Source organism: Clinocottus analis, unplaced genomic scaffold (assembly GCF_023055335.1).
Source record: "Clinocottus analis isolate CAN_PGR_092001 unplaced genomic scaffold, fCliAna1.0.p SCAF_3, whole genome shotgun sequence".
Lineage (NCBI taxonomy): Eukaryota > Metazoa > Chordata > Actinopteri > Perciformes > Cottidae > Clinocottus > Clinocottus analis.
In genome coordinates, this window is record NW_027176042.1 from 6,119,107 (window position 1) to 6,138,866 (window position 19,760).

The 19,760-nt window shown below is 45.2% G+C and overlaps 4 protein-coding genes across 4 annotated transcripts in view; 2 read left to right on the forward strand and 2 right to left on the reverse strand.

Annotated features, from left to right (window-relative positions):
- cfap57 (cilia and flagella associated protein 57) overlaps nucleotides 1-2,378 on the forward strand; it is a 10,106-nt gene extending 7,728 nt beyond the window's left edge. The window contains exons 17-21 of the mRNA XM_068595024.1: nucleotides 1-85; nucleotides 317-433; nucleotides 750-884; nucleotides 1,454-1,597; nucleotides 1,702-2,378. The exon at nucleotides 1-85 is cut by the window's left edge and continues 59 nt beyond it. Of these exons, the coding sequence (XP_068451125.1) occupies nucleotides 1-85; nucleotides 317-433; nucleotides 750-884; nucleotides 1,454-1,597; nucleotides 1,702-1,863 (643 nt within the window). The 3' untranslated portion in view covers nucleotides 1,864-2,378. The remainder of the gene's footprint in view (nucleotides 86-316; nucleotides 434-749; nucleotides 885-1,453; nucleotides 1,598-1,701) is intronic.
- Nucleotides 2,379-2,775: 397 nt separating this feature from the next.
- nuf2 (UF2 component of NDC80 kinetochore complex) lies at nucleotides 2,776-8,831 on the reverse strand. The gene is made up of 13 exons (XM_068594587.1): nucleotides 8,576-8,831; nucleotides 7,574-7,648; nucleotides 7,390-7,466; nucleotides 7,116-7,177; nucleotides 6,921-7,018; nucleotides 6,245-6,318; nucleotides 5,375-5,468; nucleotides 5,236-5,298; nucleotides 4,954-5,091; nucleotides 4,730-4,870; nucleotides 3,463-3,638; nucleotides 3,087-3,222; nucleotides 2,776-2,996 (listed from the first exon to the last, which is right to left on the reverse strand). Exons 1-13 carry the CDS (start codon nucleotides 8,696-8,698, stop codon nucleotides 2,889-2,891), a joined length of 1,365 nt encoding a protein of 454 aa, XP_068450688.1. The 5' UTR covers nucleotides 8,699-8,831; the 3' UTR covers nucleotides 2,776-2,888.
- Nucleotides 8,832-9,514: 683 nt separating this feature from the next.
- ap5b1 (adaptor related protein complex 5 subunit beta 1) lies at nucleotides 9,515-14,043 on the forward strand. Its single transcript, XM_068595104.1, has 3 exons — nucleotides 9,515-9,794; nucleotides 10,820-11,623; nucleotides 11,991-14,043. The coding sequence occupies exons 1-3, from the start codon at nucleotides 9,657-9,659 to the stop codon at nucleotides 13,917-13,919; spliced, it is 2,871 nt and encodes a 956-aa protein (XP_068451205.1). The 5' UTR covers nucleotides 9,515-9,656; the 3' UTR covers nucleotides 13,920-14,043.
- cunh1orf50 (chromosome unknown C1orf50 homolog) lies at nucleotides 14,029-17,559 on the reverse strand. Its single transcript, XM_068595106.1, has 5 exons — nucleotides 17,393-17,559; nucleotides 16,844-16,959; nucleotides 16,686-16,772; nucleotides 16,067-16,198; nucleotides 14,029-15,404 (listed from the first exon to the last, which is right to left on the reverse strand). The coding sequence occupies exons 1-5, from the start codon at nucleotides 17,439-17,441 to the stop codon at nucleotides 15,219-15,221; spliced, it is 570 nt and encodes a 189-aa protein (XP_068451207.1). The 5' UTR covers nucleotides 17,442-17,559; the 3' UTR covers nucleotides 14,029-15,218.
- Nucleotides 17,560-19,760: the final 2,201 nt, after the last annotated feature.

The window sequence follows — 19,760 nt, forward strand, 5'->3', positions numbered from 1 at the left end:
TCTCGATTTTCAGTTGAGCGAGTTGAATAACAAAGCCAAGACTCAAGAAGACGACATCAACGAGAAGAAGCAGCAGCTGCATCAGGTAGGTGTGTGTGTGTGTGTGTGCGTGTGTGTGTGTGCGTGCCTCCCTCCCTCATTGAAACACAAGAGTGAAGGTATTAGTGGTCGAACAGATTGCCTTGAGTTTCTTCCCCACCTGTACGCTGTGCCACTCTGCAGTATTGACAGTGCTGTGTGTGTGTGTGTGTGTGTGTGTGTGTGTGTGTGTGTGTGTGTGTGTGTGTGCGTGTGTGCGTGTGTGTCCATTTAACAGCTGGAGGAGGAGTTGGTGCAAATTGACAAGAGCAACACTCAGCTGAAGGTCACCATCTCTGACATGGGGCTTAAACTGAGGACCAAAGATAAGGAGATGCATAAGGAGAGGCTGATAGTGAGCACACGCCTAACACTTGGTTTCTATTCTTGGTTCATGCTGTTCATGCTGCTTCTCCAGTACCTTTTACCTCCAGTATATTTTTTTTTTGCCTGTTCGTTGTTGTAATACAACCAACCACTCACCCAACCAAGTATAAAGCTCGCAATCTGCCAGAAGCGCTCACTGATTTACTTCACACTGGAAGGACAGTCAGTGCAATATGGACGTGAACATATTTAATATTAATGAAGGGTAGTTCAGGTTTGGTGGGGAGACGGATGAAGCGAGCCTCTGAGTGAGAAGATGTCGCTGAGATATCTTCTTGTGGCAGGCGCAAGACACGGAGACGCACCTTCAGCGGCTCAAGTCGGACCTCCACGACTGCGTCGGCTTCATCCAGGAGCCGAGGAAGCTGAAGGAGAGCGTGCAGACGATCTACGCCCGCTACGTATCGCAGGCCGACGTGGTGAGAGGCGCACGCAGTGACGTAGAACGCTCAGAACCGACGGGTTACCGAGGGTCCACCGCGCCAACAGTGGAGCGCTGGAAGAGAGGAGTTAATCATTTGTGGTCTTTTTTTTGTAAATTATCTTTATTGTCAAAAACAGAGAGTACAGTTACAGCTCAAGTTCCTGACCCCAAATTCCCCCAACACAGAACAAATCACAATCAATCAATTGTCAAAAAGCACATTACAGTAATAACACAAGTATACAAAAGGTATACAAACAGAAATAAGTATTGACTTTGGAAGTCATTGCTATTATGTATTCCTACAACAACATCAAGATTATAAATTAAAAATGAAACCGTCCAAGGCCACAGAAATGGTTTATGAATCTAATGAGTCTTCAAGTTATCAAAGTATTGTATGATTCTTACACAGCGAGAACTTGATTTTCTCCAATAAAAACAAACACCAGGTTGTTTAACCACATGAAGGAACTGGGAGGGCGAGGTGACTTCCAGTCCAATAGGATTAAGAGTTTGTGGTCATCTTGAAACCTGTAACTCACGCTCTGTGCCGTTTTCAAGGTGAAGAAAAGCAGCGTCGACGAGGATATTCAGAAGGCATTCACTCGCCAGCGCGACTACCAGGAGAAGATCGTTAACAGCCTCAAGGCGAGGCTGGCCAGGGCTGCTGCGGAGCACGAGAAGGTCAACATGAAGATGATGAAGGTATGCGAGAACAAGACCTTCCTCTGACCAGCCAGAGCAGTCCTGTGTCCCCTTCACGCTCAGATCTACTTCCTGTGCACCCTTTACTGTCCTCTGCTCCGCAGGAGAAAGAGACTCTGTTCACCAAAAACAACGAGCTGCGCAAGGAGCTGAACTTGGCGAGGGCTCGGGTCAAGAATCACGTGGACCAGCTGGCCGTCCTGAAGAAGTCCCAAATGTCCGACAGGGCTGCAAAGAAGGGGCCCGAATTCGAAGGCGACAACTAACGGGGGTCAGAAACGACGTGAACGCGGAGACTCGAGAGAGCAACACACCACGTCCTCATTGACCAACTCATTGACCAACACATCAGCTAATTACATCGCTTTCTGATCCCAGTGGGGTGCTTTCGAAAGGATTGCAACAAAGGACTCAAAAGTCCTCGTTCGACCACATATTGATCTTGAAGCATTAAGATATTATTGAAGATGTTTGTATGAAAACATTCCACTTGCTAATTCTGAATATAAACCACTGCAACCAAAGACTAACGGCCCAGGTCAACATGAGCTTATGCTTATGCTACTACATCCAACACATTTATGAACGCATGCTGAGAGCTGATAGGTCTTTTTGCCACCGGTTGATCTGTTCCAAGTTTTATGAAATTGTGTGATTGAATATGGAAATTAGGCTTTGTCTGATTAAATCGGTGCTACTTTGCATTATTTTCACAGAAAAATGTTGACATTTCAAAATCAATGTTCCCCATGTTTTCAGGAATAAAATGTTGTGTAAATCAGGCTGTGAATGTGATCTCTGAACAAAGTTCTCCGTAACACTCTGATTATGACTTTATAGGTAAATATGTTAGAACGATAACATATTACCATAAAACTTCCTCAGTTGATAACTTACATTAAGACAATTATTTATAAGTTTCCTTTAATTATGAAAATATGGCATTATCTAGTGGCAACTTCTGATGAAATTATGAGAGCTGAGTACAGAAAGTGACATTTAAGGTGCTACATCTCTTAAACTGGCTCAATATCAGTTGTTTTTCTCTGCAAATAAAATTACGACAATCTTAATAATTTCATAGCGTTACGATGATATTATTAAACTAATGCTTTACGATCTCTGGGCAACATCAGTGCAACAGTGTTAATTCCGGAAAATGAATACGGTAATTTGGCTCATTTTGATCTTATCAAATTTATTAACTGGTACATAACTCCATTTAAAACATGTTAAATAGTAACGGGGGGAAAGGCAACAAGCAGAATAACACAGGTAGAGAAGTAAAGGTTTAAAAGTGTGCAGACATCTTGGACACGTCTTGTTTCAGGTCCACGATGTGGTCCTCGATTCTCTGGTGCAGCTCGTCCATTGAAGCCGACAGGGTGTCGTACAGAGCCTGGACACAGTGAGGGAGGAGGGAAGGGGGTGTTGTTTAGTCCTTAAGCTGCGGGTTAACAACACATAACGACTTTGGCGGCGCACACACCTGGGCTTTGGCCGTCTCTTTGCTGCAGACGTCCCTCAGGCTCTGGATGTTGGCCTTCAGCTGCTGCGTCTCTCTGGAGATCTCCTGGATCCGGTCGGCCATCTCCTCGCGCTTCTGGTGGATTTGGTTGCACTGGCTGGGAAAACCGGTCAATGTTGGTTATTTCAAACGTTCGGTGGAGGTGGGATCGTCAAATTCTGTTCATCACATTGCTATGTAACTCATACGGGATCAAACGGATCATCATTAACATTATCAGACATCGACGACTACAAAGCATGAATATTTGACTGAATATCAGCAGATAACGATAATTGATTAATCCCCGGTTACACCACTAGTGAGGTCAATGACGTGGTGGATGCATTAAACGTACCCAAGCACTTCCTGCACCTGCTGCTCCTTCATCTCCTTCTTCTTCTGCTTGCGGATTTTATGTTTGGACTCTTTGTCCAGCTTCATGCCCAGCGCTCGCTTCAGCTGGCCCTCCTCCACGCACAGGTTCCTCAGCTCCTTCTGCTTTTTCTCATACTGAGCCGTCAGCTCCTTGTGCTGCACACACACACACACACACACACAGACACACACAGTAGATAAAGGGTTCCAGGCCACAGGTTTTACCAGCACGCACTGCCACCATGAGAAACTGAAGCCGTTATCTGTGCTCTCTTCACCAGAAACAATCGTTTTTACTTTGTTTTTTTGTGTTATTGTGTGTGACTTTGGTGAATCTGAACTAATTCTTTAAAAAACCAAAGTCACACATCACCAAACAAAGTAACCAATAGCGGCAGCTCCTGGGTTCTGCCAGGTAAAAGGACTGGTTTGTAAATGCAGCCTGGTCGCTTTGGAGAGAGCGGAGATGAACAGAAAAGTATCAGTTCCCCGCCCAGAAAGGTGCGTCTGACGGAAAGACAAGACAGGGAAGACATTCTAAATATAGCCGCTTTGAAGCCTGGAGTGTGGCAATTTGAGAGTGATGTTAAAGTGGAATGCTGAATAAGATATTTTTAGGTGTCCAAAATGTTAACTCAGCAACCTGTCAATCAATTTGTAGCCCCGCCCTAAAGCATAACCTGCTTTATGGTCTATTTGACTCTAAATGGATCATAATTTAATGATCATCATGTTGTATTGAAGAAGACTTGAAACTAGAGATTGAGAAATATACTCATGTTTACAATGTTTCTGAAAGAATAAATGAAGAGAGAAGAGTTATTTTTTCATAGACTTCTATACAACCAGAGGAGTCGCCCCCTTGCACACCCTGGACTGTCCCGAGTTAAATGTAAATATAGCTAAATAAACCATACAATTCTATAATTATTATTGAGGTTTTTTTTGACAATTCATATCGTTTCCTTCCTGCCTAGCAAAAAATATTCCAAAGGTCGATGACCTGATGTTTAAAAAAAGGGATAGTTTGGATTAATTTGTGAAGTGAGGCTCACTCAATGCAGCAGTTTTCTTCATCACTCCCTGCCAATACCTTAACAAAACATACAGTTTTTTAATTAAAAGGTAACCAGTCTGCTATCACTACCTTCACTACGAGCAGCGGACTATTTGCAGTTATTATTTTGCAGGTGACCTCATTGAAGATGGAGCAGAAGAGGATGCGAGACAGGCGGTGTAGTTCGTACCTCCTCCGCCCGCTGCTTGCCGTTGCTCATGCTGCTCTCCAGGTCCTGCAGCAGGCTGTACATCTGCTGGATCTCGGCCTCGGTGTGAGTCACACTCTGCACCATGTTCTGCAGCTCCACCATGCGCTCGTCCGTCTCTTTCTGAAATCAAAGACGAAACAAATGGTCGTTTTAAAGCGGCAGCTCTCTGGAGACAACCGCATCGCCCCGTTTCTTCTACTCACGATGGAGATCTTGATGTTCTTGACGTTGTCCCTCATCTTCTCCATCTGAGCCTTCAGCTCCTCTGGAGACTCCACGATCTGAGACTTGAGTTTGCCGACATCCTCTTTCAGGTTGCAGATGTCCACCTTCACCTGGGCCTGAGACCCCGCCCCACAAACACAGTTTCTTCAATGAAAGGTTCTCGACGGAGCTCTCTGAGGTGCTTTTGGGACGCCGAGCCAAAAGCACCTCAGGATCTGTTTCACAAAGACGCATATGGTTGGTGTCAAACCTTCACGTACCAGTTTCTGAGTCTTCTCCGCAATCATGGCTTTCCACTCGGCGATGCTTTCACTTTTCGCATCCTGAAAGGAGATTTAGTTTCACTGGAGAGCGCACACACCACAACTCATCATGTGACTGTGCTTCATCACCACCTACCACTTCCTGGTATTCGTGGGTGTTGGTGGCCTGCAGCTCGGAGAGAGCGGCCGCCAGCTCGTCGGCCTCGGCCTGCTGCTCTGGTGGGATCGTCCTGAACGCCAACCAGAACAAAACTTAATAAACATTTGTCTTTTATTTTACTGGAGTGAACACACAACGATTTACCTTCTTAGGATTATGAAGTAATGTCCGATAAATAAATAAATAAATAAATCTCTCTCTCTCTCTCTCTCTCTCTCTCTCTCTCTCTCTCTCTCTCTCTCTCTCTCTCTCTCTCTCTCTCTCTCTCTCTCTCTCTCTCTCTCTCTCTCTCTCTCTCTCTCTCTCTCTCTCTCTCTCTCTCTCTCTCTCTCTCTCTCTCTCTCTCTCTCTCTCTCTCTCTAAGGGATGGTTCACCCTAAAATGAAAACATTATATATCAATCTAGAAACTTTCGGTGAGAGTTGCCTGGTTTTGGAGACATTGCTGTAGAGCCGTCTGTTCAAAAGCGCCACAAAATACACATTTGATAAAACCCAACAGCGAACATCACTTTGCAAAGATTATGACCCCGTACTCAAGATAATCCACAGATTTCCTCCAAGGAACTTTTTTCTTTCAGTCAAACTACATCCGCCGACCGCAGCTCAGCCGAGGAGGATGCACAAGGAAGCGGGTGTGGTTTGGTGGAAAGAAAATAGTGGGGAAAACTGTCCCTTTAAGAAATTAATCTCTGGCTTACGAAATTGGTTAATTAAATATTCTCAGAGCCAAGGGAAACCGGCTTGTTTTGCCCAACTAACATTTGAAAAGATGTAAAACAGCAACAAAACACCTCGTTAAAGCAGAAGTGCATCAAACGACAAGAGAGCTCATAAATCTACTCACGTCAACGCCTCGATCTTCTTCTCTGCTTCAATGTTGCCTTTAGTGTAAACCTGCAGCCTGTCCATGTCTGCCCTCTGACAACAGGGAGAGTAACTATGACAAACACACACTGAGAGGAGTACGTCTGCAACCTTGATATTCATAGAAAGAAATCTCGACTATGATTTATAATGAGATTATAAAGATATAAATTAGAGTGTCTTTTTGACTAGGATCCACGTTGCCGTGGACTTGTGTCACCGTGTGCTGCAGAGTGCAAAATACATAAACTGTGGTTCAATTTGTGTTTTTAATCTCAGAGAATATTAAAGAAAAACAAGCATGTGGTAAAAAATTCAAGAGATAATAACTTATCAAAACACAAAGGGGGCAATCTTGTTCATTCAAAATGCACAGTCAAGCATCGTCTGCATTATAATAATGTCTCAGGATATTTCTAATTAAAGTAGCTGTATGTATTAAGACCTTCCAGGCACTTCAATAAATAAGAACCACAGTATTCTCTTTTACAACCAGCCTCCAGTGGATCGCCCAGAGTTACCTCCATATTGAGGGCGGACTGACTCCTGCAGAGATCATTTTACTTACCGGTACTAACACGTAAAGCGTCAACCCATCTGGGTTTTAGCCTCTACACCCCCCCATCACTACACCTGCGGGGACCAGTATCACATACAAATTTGGCCTGCTTCTCGAAGATCAAGTCCATCCTCTGCTTCCGGAAGTGAAGGAAGTTCATGATGGCGCTCAGAACAGTCAGAGTCTTCTGTTTCTCTAGAAATGGGAGAACAAGACCAGAGATATAGTTCCAGGGAAAAAGTCTAGACGGGTTAACCTGAAAAAATAATAATAACAATAAACATGTACGTACTTGGAGCTAGAAGGTCGTTCAGCGAAAAATCGTAAACCAGGCACATGGGCAGAAACTGCTGCCTGTGAAAAGATTGCACAATGAAACACAATGAAACCCAGTCACAGATCTGAAGCCTTTCAATTGCTCGACTACGGATAACAAAAGCTGCCTTGTTTTCTGTTCATTTGAGTCTATTTGGCTTGTTTACACACAACTAAATACTGTATTCTGTGGAGGTTGGTGCATGCATGTATATATATATTACTCCCGGAGAGGAAAGAACAAAACTCACATGCGTATGTAGACGCTCATGATAGCAGTAGCCCCCTCATGATACACTGGGTTCTGAATGTTGTCCAGAAGTGGAACCTGTGGTGGAAACAAATAATATGGGATATGATAACAACATTCCGTACATAAACGTGCAATGGACATCATCAGACTGCTCAGTGGACCAGAGGACACCTGGTACTCACCATGGAGTGGCACTCGGGTCGGAAGCGAAACAGGAGATGCAACACCCTCATGTACAGCGTTTGAATCGAATCCGGCTGAAATAGAGACAGAAGTGAGCACCTTGAAGTTGATCTGCTCCAAACTCGGTTGGCATTTCCGACATAGACCCGGTATCTCGTCCGGTCCGCTTCTTAATCATGAAAGTCAAACTAATTGGAACGCCATTAAAGGATGCCCTTGTGTGGTTTGAAAGAGTTGATGGTTGTTGAAGTCTTTGCCTCCGTTCACTCTGGCCGTGTAAAGATCTCTTGGTATGAGATTGCCGGGGAAGAGACGGGTCACTGAAGCCAAAGTCCTTGTCGTGTTCAAAAGCATGAAATAAAATAAAGCTACTGTACTGGACCAGCTAGCCTGACTTGAATCTAAGAGAAGAAACTAAAGATGAGTTCATAGGAGAGTTCCCACAGAAGCTTCAAGATTTGAAGACTGTTTTATTTGGGAAAATGGACCAAAATCACACCTGAGCAATGCTTGAGATACAGGATGCGTCTTGAAACAACAGAGGCTTATGTACCAGTAAATACCTTTCACTCAGCGTGTTTAATACTTTTTCCCTGTGCCCTTTCATTTTATTACTCATAAGTTCTGAACTTATTTGCTTGGTTTGCTCTATATGTATGGATACATTAGGTTTTTAACGACATCTGGTGAAAATGTCATATCAATAGCATCTTTAGAAATATATTTACTGAGACAAATGGTGACATGTTTAATACTTATTCTACCCGCTGTATGTATGTATGTATGTATGTATGTATGTATGTATGTATGTATGTATGTATGTATGTATGTATGTATGTATTTATTTATTTAACGTACTGTGCTATATACAAATAACACACTCCTAAGTTCAGTTTATTGAACCATTTCCGTTACATTATAGCTGTCTAAATACACGAACCATTCAACCCCACTCGTCATTATTATCGGACCTTTCTCTTCTATTGAGGCGTTCACGGTACCTTTGGAGTCGGAGTCAGATCGCTCTTCGTAAAGTGTTTCGCCTCTTGACCAGTGAGAACTTCGGTTCGGAAAAAATGCACTATCGCATCCGCGGTATAGATGGGGAAGGTATTTTCCGACATTGTCGCGGTTTTAGTGCTAGTGAATAACAGGGACAAAACGACAAACGCGCACACACAGGAACTTTTCAACGTCGATACAAAAATTGGCGCCCTAAATACGACTTCCTTGTTGATTTCTCCAGGGTGAATCTGATTGGTCGTTTCACACTTCTTCTGTTACCAAGGAGATGACTCACCAGCGCCCTCTACCGCACTCACCGTGAACCACTCTTGAAGTTTGCTGGTTATGATTGAACATGTGTAATGTTTGGGTGTCTTACTGAGCACATTTCGTTATGAATTAAAAATCAAATAAGTGCAAAATGATGCATAGTATAAAGCCCAAATATAAAACAGCAGCTTTTTTTTTTTTTTTTTTTTTTTACAAATAAACAAAAGCAATAGTAAAGATACATTATTATTGTTGTCTTACTGTCTTACATGTTGTAGGATTGAGGCGAGATGGATACACGTATTTTGTTAATCGAAACTTTTTTTGTATTATTATATACATTTTGTTGCGGTGTGTCGGTAATAACAATATCCCTTTCCAGAAAATATAGAAATAAAAAACTGAAAGAGCAAAGTCGATTCCCATTAGAAAAGTTCACAGACTGCAGTTGTTCTTATATGAGAATTGCAAAGCATTTTTCCATTTGTCTCAGAACAAAGGTTCCTGCAGGAACATTATTTGAAATGCAATTCTTTTGCAATGATTTATTACATTTTTTTTAGCTGTTTCACGAGTTATGTCATACTACCGGCCGATCCTCCGTAGCAGCAGGGGGCGCTGATGCGACACCGCGACTGTTAAACGCGCACGTGACAAAACACGGAACTCACTGCTGCTGAGCCCCTGAATGCTGAGGAGGGGAACTTTGTGTCACATTTCAAAGTCAACGCTTACTGCGTGCAATGCCTTTGGGAGAAGTTTCTGACCCGCTAATTCGTACGCGAAGGGTTCGAGTTTAAGCGAACGATGGCGGCGAACTGGGCCGAGAGGATCTCAGCTTTCTCCCGCAGTCCGTCTGGCTTCCTCTCCGACACAACAGCTGACACTTTCCTCGCAGAGCTGCTCCGTGAGCTCCGAGATGACAGAGCGAGCTACAGTGTTAAGGTAACAAAAACAACAACAAAACAACATGTACGACAAGTTAAACCCCCATGCTTCCTAAATGTGTTGCCGCCATGAGAGTCACGAGCAGAGCGAGCCGAAGCACCGCGGACGGTGTCTTCTCACTCACTGTCTCCAGATCCTCACTGGTGTTGTGAGACGCGAGTTCAGCGTAATTGCAGCAAGGCCGAGCTCCTCCTTGTGGCACTGGCACCTCAGTGGCCAGCGTCATTCAGGTGTCAGGACTGTGGCAAGTCTCTGACTTCTGGTCGCAAGTCTCTGACTTCTGGTCGCAAAGTCTCTGACTTCTGGTCGCAGTCTCTGACTTCTGGTCACAAGTCTCTGACTTCTGGTCGCAAGTCTCTGACATGTCGTGGCACTCCTGTGGCAACTACTTGCACAGGCAGCTCGTGGCACCTACCGACACATAACTACATATAAGGAGAGGAAATGTGGAGATCTTATTCAAACTTGTATTTAAAAGCGTTTTGATGAATCATTTTAAATTATATTAAAAACGTTGTTTTTTTTTCTTCTTTATTTTAGCCGATTGTTGTCAATTACTAAACAAGTAATGATTTGGAAAGAATATATTTTATTCCTTTTTGTTTCAAAACCAGTTAAATCATACATAAATAAAAAGAATGATAAACAAAGTACAGTGTGGTTGCTCAAAGGATGTAAACAGAGACCTCATAACTCATAAAATCCAAAATATGTTTTGTGGCAGCTGACCTGTGGTAACCACAATGGGCGTTCCCAGGAAATGTGGCTCCACCCACTCAGCTTAGCAGCTTGTTCTTTCATTTCTTCTTTATTCAACAATTGCACATGTACAATTTTATAAAGTGTCAATAACAGACGGCAAAATACATTTCAACTAACAAGCCAGCGGTGCCGAATATTTTTGGACAGTTTGAAGATATCCACTATTTTTTTGTAAAATATTTTTATTACCACTTTAAATTGAGTAATTTACTGCAGTGAACACTAATGTGTCCGTAACTCTTCCATTGTGTCCATGTCAGGTCCTCCTGCTGTCCCCGCTGTGTGAGCACCCCACCTTGCTGTGTCCCTCCGACTCTGTGGGCGAGGAGACGGCCCTGGAGCTCATGTCGGTGTTGGACCAGTGTCCTCCCAAGTCCGTCCAGTTCCGCTGCCACCTCCTCCTGGCCCTCACCACCGTGCTCGTCTGCACCGCCTGCGTGAGCGGCCGCTCCTGTGCGTCCCGGGACTTCCTGGACCTGCTCCTTCGGATGGCCCAGGACACCGGGGACCTTCACGGGGACGGCGCTCTGCGCTCCGTCCGCGCCACGGCCTGCGACTGCCTGCGGGAGCTGGAGGCCTGCTCGCCGGGCCTCCTCTCGCAGCGCCTCGAGCTCCTCGGCGGGCTTCGGCAGAGGGAAACCTCCCGGCTCCACCAGGCCTACGCGGGACTCCACGCTCTGGTGTTGAGGAACGCGGTGTATCGGCTCACCCAGGACACGGACACGGGCGCCGGCGCCGAGCACCTCAAGGCTCTTCTGGAAGGAAACACATCCGTGGCGTGGGAGGCCGAGCTGGACTCAGGCCCGACGAGTGACAAAGACCCCTCGGCCGTGCTGTCCTCCCTTATCCTGGGACCCATGGGTACCGTGCCGACCCTCCAGACTGGGCCCGACTGTAAGGAGCTGCGTTCGGTCCTGTCGTCCCTTCTGGAGGAGTCCTACCTCCTCACTCCTCTGTGCCAGGCTGCACTGCTACATCGACTGACAGAGCTGGTTGCCATGGTGCCCGGTGTCCCTCCGGCCGTATTCAGAGCTCAGCTGCTGCGACTGCTCGGCACGAGCGAGGTTCGTGTCACATGGAATGAACTAGCCTTACTGTAACGTGCTTTACTCACCTGTTGATGTTGACGAGCATTTTGTGTGTGTTTGGATCTTAAAACGTTCAGTCCAGCCCAATTATTAAATTACATTTTTCAGTAAAGCTCTTGTGCATGTGAATATAATTTACTGCGGGGCAAAAGCAGACACCGAAGGTTTCAACGCTTTTTTGCTTTCTTTCCCTGGAGACTGCAAATAGATTATAATAAATATGTCATCGGGATGATGACATTTTTTCCCAATTATTTATTCTTCCAAATGATCCAGAAGAAAGTCTTCACATCAGCAGCTTTAGGCTGACCCACACAGTAACTCTTTGTTCCTCTCCTCCCAGGTCTGCCTCCTCCACGCCACGCTGCTGTTGAAGTGTGCGTTCACCGACAGCCTGTTCAGCGCCGAGGACGAAGCCTTCATCCTCCAGCGGCTGGTCGTGCTCTCCCAGCACCCGCTGCTGAGTACGCCCGAGAAGCTTTTCTACATGGACTGCCTCCTGCACTTCCCCGAGAACCGGCCCATCGGCAGCGGCGGCGACGGGGACGAGACCCTCCCCGTGCTGCTTACCCCACGGCTGACCGCGGCCCTGGCGCCCACCGTGTTCAACGACGGCGCCACGGCGCTGGCCCGCCTCAACCTGCTATCACTGGTCTATCTGGAGGAGGCAGAGGAGGGGGAGGAGAGCAGGGGCGTGGCCTACCTCTACGAGTACCTTACGTCGCTGCTGTGCGTCGTGGCGAACGGGGGCGGCCGGGAGATCGTCGTCACCTTCTTCAGGGCCGCCTTCCTCTTCCTCTTCTACTTCTGCCACCTTGAGCGCTACTGTCGCAGCCTGACGGAGGAGCTGTGCAAGCTCTACCTCCAGCACACCCACCTGGCGCTGCACGTCGTCAACCTGGCCGACCGGGCCCAGGACAAGCTCGGTGAGTCCGACTGGGCGGTGGGGTTCCTGAGGGCCCTCCAGGGGGTCATCACCGATGCCCCGCCTGCTCGGCTCACCTCACGAGACCTGAGCTGGCACCTCAAGACGCTGGCCCGCGTGGCGGAGGAGGGAGAGATTCGCCAGCACAGCACCGTCAACTTCCTGTCCAGCGTCCTCGCTCCGTCTACCTCCTCTCTGTGCGCCGGCGGCAACTGGCGCCTGGGGAACGGCCTGCTGGGGGTTTGCCGCCGCCTCCTCGTTCACCCCAGCCTGGACTCCCTTCTCCTGCCTCTGGCCGACGTCCTGCTGCATCTCACCCGCCACTATGGCGACACAGACATCCAGGACCACGCCCGCCTCTACTACGCTCTCCTGACCACACTGTCCCGGGAGAAGCTGGCCGGGGTTCTGGCGCAGGGTTCCGCCGAGGGAGGGCGGCAGGTCACCAAGCGGTCGCTGTCCTGCATCATGGCGGAGAGCGAGGGTTTAGCGAGCGCGCTGACCGTTCACCGGACAGAGAAGTCGATATTCGGGCTGATCGAGGCCCGTTCTAAAGCTCAAGGAGAAACGCAAACCGATGAAGTAAGCGACCCCAACCAGAATGAGACTTCGCCAGCAGAGGCCTATGCAGCTCTGGAGGAATACAGAGCTCAGCTCCTCGTCCCCGGCTTCGCCTCAGAAATCACCTTAAACTACCGGCTGAGTCACACCGACGGCGACTGCGACACCCGCTTCGATCAGCTCTTCAGCATCCGCCTCCACTTCAGCCTCACGGACGACCACTACGAAGAGCTGGGCGACATCAGCGTCCCGAGTCTGGTCCGGGGGCGGCCAGCGCCTGAAGTCCAGCTGAGACTGAAGCCCAGGCGGCCCTACCCCACCACGCTCCACGCCAGCGCCATGTTCACCACGCAGGACGGCCTCTCCTGGCTCACCGTCCTGCCGCACGTCCACGTGGCCTTCCGACAGGCCTTCGCGCCGCTGTGCGCCCCCGTGGCCTGGGGGAACAGTGGCAGACGGGTCTTGTTTGATGCCTTGTGGGATGAAATGGCCGCGGAAAGCGGAGAGGACCCGATGGACTACGCTAGCAGCCTGTTCTGCTGCCGGCTGAAGGTGGGGACTCTCGCCACCCTGGTGGAGAAACACTTCCTCCCCTACCTCGTATCGGATCTGTCCGAGGAAGATGAGGTTAAAGTGCTCCTCTTCCTCCCGCCGCGGTCTCACGTGCTGCTGAAGATAAGACCGGGTGACCCCGTGCAATTCAATATCGCCGTGGATAACTGGCAGCTTCTGCGTCACCTGAATTCTTATCTTCTGACAATCACGTCCTCACAGGAAGACGCTTGACTGGGATGCTGCTTACTGGCTCGCTTTTAAATAATTTTATAAACAAAATCCACTTTTTGCCACGCTCCAATTGTACATGAAATTAAGTTGCCGAAGCCAGCAGATTCAAAATAAACGTATTGTATTTTAATTGTTTTGGGCAGGAATTTAATGTGAAAGTGTGTTTATTTCCCCACATACAGTTGGAACAACCTCATTGGTTACAGTTGATCAATTAAAGACATACTTGACCCGAATTGTCAATATGACGGCTCAGCAGAGGTTGTACGTGCCTCCTAAAATTCAAGGTAAGGACACATTTAAGGTACCCCATGAAGTTTATTCTGTTTTTGAATCGTACACATGACTCACTTCCTGCGGTTGGAATAATGCTGGTCTGCTGGTCTTCAGCTGGTGGTGTAACGAAATCAGAGAAGACAGACCAAAAGAAAAAAAGCTGAGCAGGAAATGCTCTCTCTCTCTCTCGTTGCAGCTCTGAATCTCAGTGTGACGCGTTTGTCAGATAATTGACTAAATGTGGGTGAAACAGGTTTGATAAACATTTTCAAATCTTCATTTGATAAAGTGTCCATGCACAGGCTAGCCAGTGCAGCTCCATTTGGTATTTTCAGTTCTTTTAAACCTCCCCCAAGGCTGACCCTATAAACTCAACATCATGTATTGATGTGTATAAACATTAAGACTTGTAGTAATTCACTGCGCTCTGTGACGGTACAGGCAAGAACATTGTTCTTTGCTTTTGGGCAATTTATTTTTCTTCCAGACTAGTGGAAAAAAATAACCACATTTAGGTGGTTTTACTTTAAATCTACTTTATATTTGCGTCTGTAGATTTCTCCTAAATTAACTGCACATTATTAGATAATACCGTATTTTCATAAGACTTGTAATGCACCAAACTTTACAGTTTTATCCCTCTTTAGTGTCTGAACATTTTTACAGAAGGCTTCGTTAATGTCACTCAACCTGATTTATACATCTTATTTCTCAAAACATGAAAGAAAATATATGAATGGCTGTTAACTGTTTTTCCTGATTTATGAAGTGATGCAGAAGAGATATCCATAATCCCAAAATGAGAATGCATTATTTGCATAATTAAAGTTAACATTTCCGACAGCATGTAATACTAGTCACCTGGGGAAGGTTCATGATGTTGTCAGTTAAAATGTTGACCTGTAGCGTCTCTCCTTCTGTCTGAAAGATGACAAAACACTGCAACAGATGCTTTGACATCAGCGGTTCTTTTCCCCGTATGAGTTAGTGTGCCCTTGCCGTGTCTCCTTAAAATCCAGTCCTTTACTCGGAGAGGCCCTTGAAGTTGGGTTCTGTGTAAGGCGGCAGGGCGGTCTGCTGGCTGAGGAGCTTATCCATGATGGCGATCTCTGCGTCCCTCTTCTCCACCTGGTCCACGGGGGTCCAGGACATGTCGTGTTGAAGTTTGAACGCGCCGACAAACTCGTGTGGGCAATTTGGGCCCCATTCCTTCAGAGGGAGGAAGTAGGGCAATGGTGAGAGGAAGTCAAACACTTTAACTATGTAAACCAGTAAAATCCTTAATTTCTTCCTCCTTGGACAGTAAACTATTGATGGTTAATTCTTTTTTTTAAGCAATAAAAAAGATCCAGCCTTTCTTTGTCTTAAGTTTTTGACTGAAAACAGGCAACTTGGTCTGCCAGTGGCCTTTTAAAATGGCCACTAAGAGACCAAGTTTTGCCACCAGTTTCAGACGAAAACAATGACCAAAGAAAACTTAGATGCAACCCATAATTGTTTCCCCCAATTTTACTGTCAAAACTCTATGATGACAAACATGCAGACCAAAAACAAACTGCAACCGGTCAAATCCAACCTGGACCTGCCATTGTGGGGTTTTTTTTGTCCGTCTGCTCACTATCAGTTTCCCTCTTACGTGACCTTTGAACACGAGACCCTTTCAACTATCTCACACACACACGCACAAACACGTTTGGTGAGGCATTCACGTGTATATAGGGGAACTCTCCCTCAGGGTGACATTAGGCAACAGGCTCTGTGCGGGCATGTCATAACACTTTGCATCCACAGACACCGACAGAACGCTACAGGCAGCTTTACGGCCCTCTGCTCGGGTCGTCGGTCGCCAGTGCACGAGTCAGAATGCTGACCTTAGGGGAGATGATGGAGAAGTACTTCTGTCCGGAAGGCCGCTGGTAGAGGTAATACATGTTGCCTGCTTTTTTGACAATGTTACAGGCAGCGTGGTGGAGGTCGGCATCTCTTTTAGCATCTTCTAAAACCTGGGAAGAGGAAATACATCAGCACTGGACCGAAAGCCTGTCTTGTGTTATAAGATAAGATAATCCTTTATTAGTCCCTCAGTGGGGATATTACAGGATTACAGTTGCATTGCTCACAAGTAAGAAGTAATAAGATAAAAGAAACAAGTAACATAAATAAACAGAACAGTAATAAACATATTAAAGATTTAAGAAGAAAAAAATAGCACTAAAAAAGAAGCTATAGATAAGTTATCTTATATTATACCAGATATATACAAATAAAAGACATCCTCATTCATATTGTAAAAATGTACAATAATATCGGGAGGAAAACGTGTCACATTTGAACCGACGTGTTTTGCTTACATTACGATCACACGGCCACAGCTCACAATCCCTCAATTCATTTTAGATAGTTTCAACTTACCAAAAGACCGTAACAGCAGCATTAAAAAAAAGGTCATTGCCACATTAATATAGTGTAATTGTTGTTTTGGCTGCTCACCTTCCTCGCCTGTTCCTGCAAGTATCTGATCTGGTCAGCAATGACTGTCAGTTTGTTGCAAGCATTGGCTTTAGTAAAATCATCTCCCTAACAAACAAAAAAATACATTAGTACCTCACTAATTCATGTTGTTGTTTTTAATGCATTTCAGTCCATACCCTCTGTACTTGTGACGCCAGGCTCACGAGGTCCATGGGGTCCCCCACTCTGTTGGTCTGGTAGGAACTGACCAGTTCCACCCCGCTAGGGGCGCTGCTGCTCTCAACCAGAGTCACTGTGGGAGAAATAAACACACTAATATAGTCACATTACTATTATATCATGCATGTAACCGAATCATTAGGAGAAACGGGATTAGTAATGCAACTATAGTCACAGTATCAGTACCAGCGCTGTGAGCATGTAACTGTAGCCGCTACTGGACGACAACAACAGCTGCTACCTCGAGTACAGTCTGGACATGAATCAAATGGTAAAGTCGCAAAACTCTCCACCGCGCTCGTCGGCCGCATTGGGTGAACAGTATTTGAGCAACCCGGCAGCATTAAACATAACAACCAATGGAGCTGACGTCATTCGGTTGCGTTAAAATGCAGACCTAGGATACCGCGCGCTGAACTGTCGTTAGTCAAGCTAAATAAATACAAACACACTCGCAGTAACAGGGCTGTGAAGTTACAGCCAGTCACTCGGTCCGGTTTTATTACCCGTGGTGGTTTTGCCGGGCTGATTGGGAAGGCTGACCGTCCTGTCCATGTTATCTTCTTTGAGTTTTTCACTACCAGCTCCTCTCTCGGGTGACACTTGTCATATATAACCTGTCTGTCTACCTGCTAATTTTGTAACCGGCTAATATTTGACCAAAAAGACACCGGAGGCTTCACGGGGTCTTAAATATCCGCCCCCTTTTGCCTAAATAGTAATTCTACGTTGTGCCTGTGCAAAACAACTTGGAATTAAAAGCTTTGTCTAATCTTTTTCTATTATAATAAATTATCGTTTTCCAGCTTGTAACTTCCATCCCAAATTCAATCTAAATAAGACCAAATTCCGTGGTATATTTCATATTCCATGCCCATTATTACTTGGGTGTGTTTACAGGCGTAGCAAAGCAAGCCCAGCCTCGTTACAGAACATTTAAAAAGAGAAGATGTGTCACTGTGAAGAAACCATACAAGCAAAGTCGTTATCGTCGCGTACGATGTGTTGGGAGACATGTGTCACGTCAACACTTTACACTGCATTACCTCAGAGGTACATGATTTACTCATAGGTGTATATGATATACCAGATCTACAATAGTGTTGACTTGGGGTTTCTGGCCTTTTTCTTGCATGGTTTCCCCCACAATCCATTGCGCTCACACTTACACAAGTTTGGCTTTTAATTATAAGAGCTGCTTCTCGCCTGGATTCCAGACAAGAGCAGCGGCCGCTGCGGGAGGCGTTGACAAAAAACTGCGATCAAGTCGGACAGTTTTCAGCTGCCTTCAAAGTATTAACAGAAAGTTACGGAATAAAATACTTTCTGTTAGTTCCGATATGTGGTCTACTTGTAGTTTACCGATTACGTTTGAATTTATTTACGGCATGCTTTGCGCATCGATCGTCGGCGATCAATTCTGCGCAGAACTGGCTCATCTCGAACGAGCCCAATATACGGTCCCTTGGTGGGAGGGTAGTAGAAGTTGTTTCCCCATTACCCAAGTATTTCTTGTTATTTACATTTGTGGATGACATGTGCAGTCACAGAATAAGAATAGCAATATCACACAGTGAAAATACTCCATACAGCAAAATCCCTACCACAAAGCTTTACTCAAATAATAGTCAAGTATTTCTGGCAAATTGTGCTAAAAGCAACAAAAGTAAAAGTGCTCATTGTGCAACATCCAGCAGTGTTTTACTATTATAAATGATATTTCTGGATTCATATTACTGTTACATTGATGGAGTTGTACTGCATGTGAATGTTTTAAATTGTTGCTCAGAAAGACAGTTCAGTTTTCACATTTGTGACAATTTAATCTCAAAAGTTGTCAGACTACTACTTCTTTTTTTCTTTTTTTTTAGCTAATATTATGCTTTTTACTCCATCTACATTAATATACATCTTAGATGTATTGGGGTAGAAGTAACAGACAATGGAAATATGTCTAGTAAAAGTAGCTCAAATACACTTGAGTAGATTAGAGTAAATATATTTGGATACCACTACAAATGTGTGCTCCACAGAACAAGAAAAGATCGTTACGATAACGAGACCCGCTTGTCCTGAAAATAAGACAAAATCACCCTACAATGGATAAGATTGTACTAATACTGAGAAGGACAAATAATATCGTGACATTAGAATATCACGTTAACATGGTGCCAAACGTGCTGCTGTTGTTTCCTCCGTCTGCTTTTACAAATGTTTGCCCATTTTAAAAACAAAATGGCATCATCAAGTTTTTAAGTCATATTTTACAGTTATGATCGTATGCACCTGGAAGCTATAGAGTTCTTTTACCTGCAAAAGCAAAGAGCGGTTTATTGCTGCTATTTTGAGTTTGACATGTGATGATTAAAATCCCTCTATTAAAATACAATTGCATTTGTTTTGTTTGTTTAGTATTTTTGTATTGTACATTTTAATATTTTTAAAATATGGCTCATGTTATTACACTGTTTTTAGTTTTTGTGTATTCATATCCACTTTGGCAATAAACAGTTCTGTTTCTGATATATTTTGTGACCTTCTCTGTACTGTTTGACATGTAGAACCTTTCATACACTACACAGCTAACTTTATTTGACTGGGGAGCATATTGAGAAGCCTGTGAAAAGCAAGGAGTCCATATTCTAGGAAGAGATGATAATGATGATAATGAAGATGATGATGCCACAATTTTGTCTGGCTTTAATCTGATGAAGATGATTTGTTGAACTGATATGAACATTGCATTGCATTTCCCCCACAGTGACGCTCTATAGTTGAGAACCACTGCTCTACATTACATTATTATAACGGCGTATGGGGGGCGTGGCAGCGGGGGCTCAACTGTGTAAAAACCCCGCCCACAGGCAACTTTCT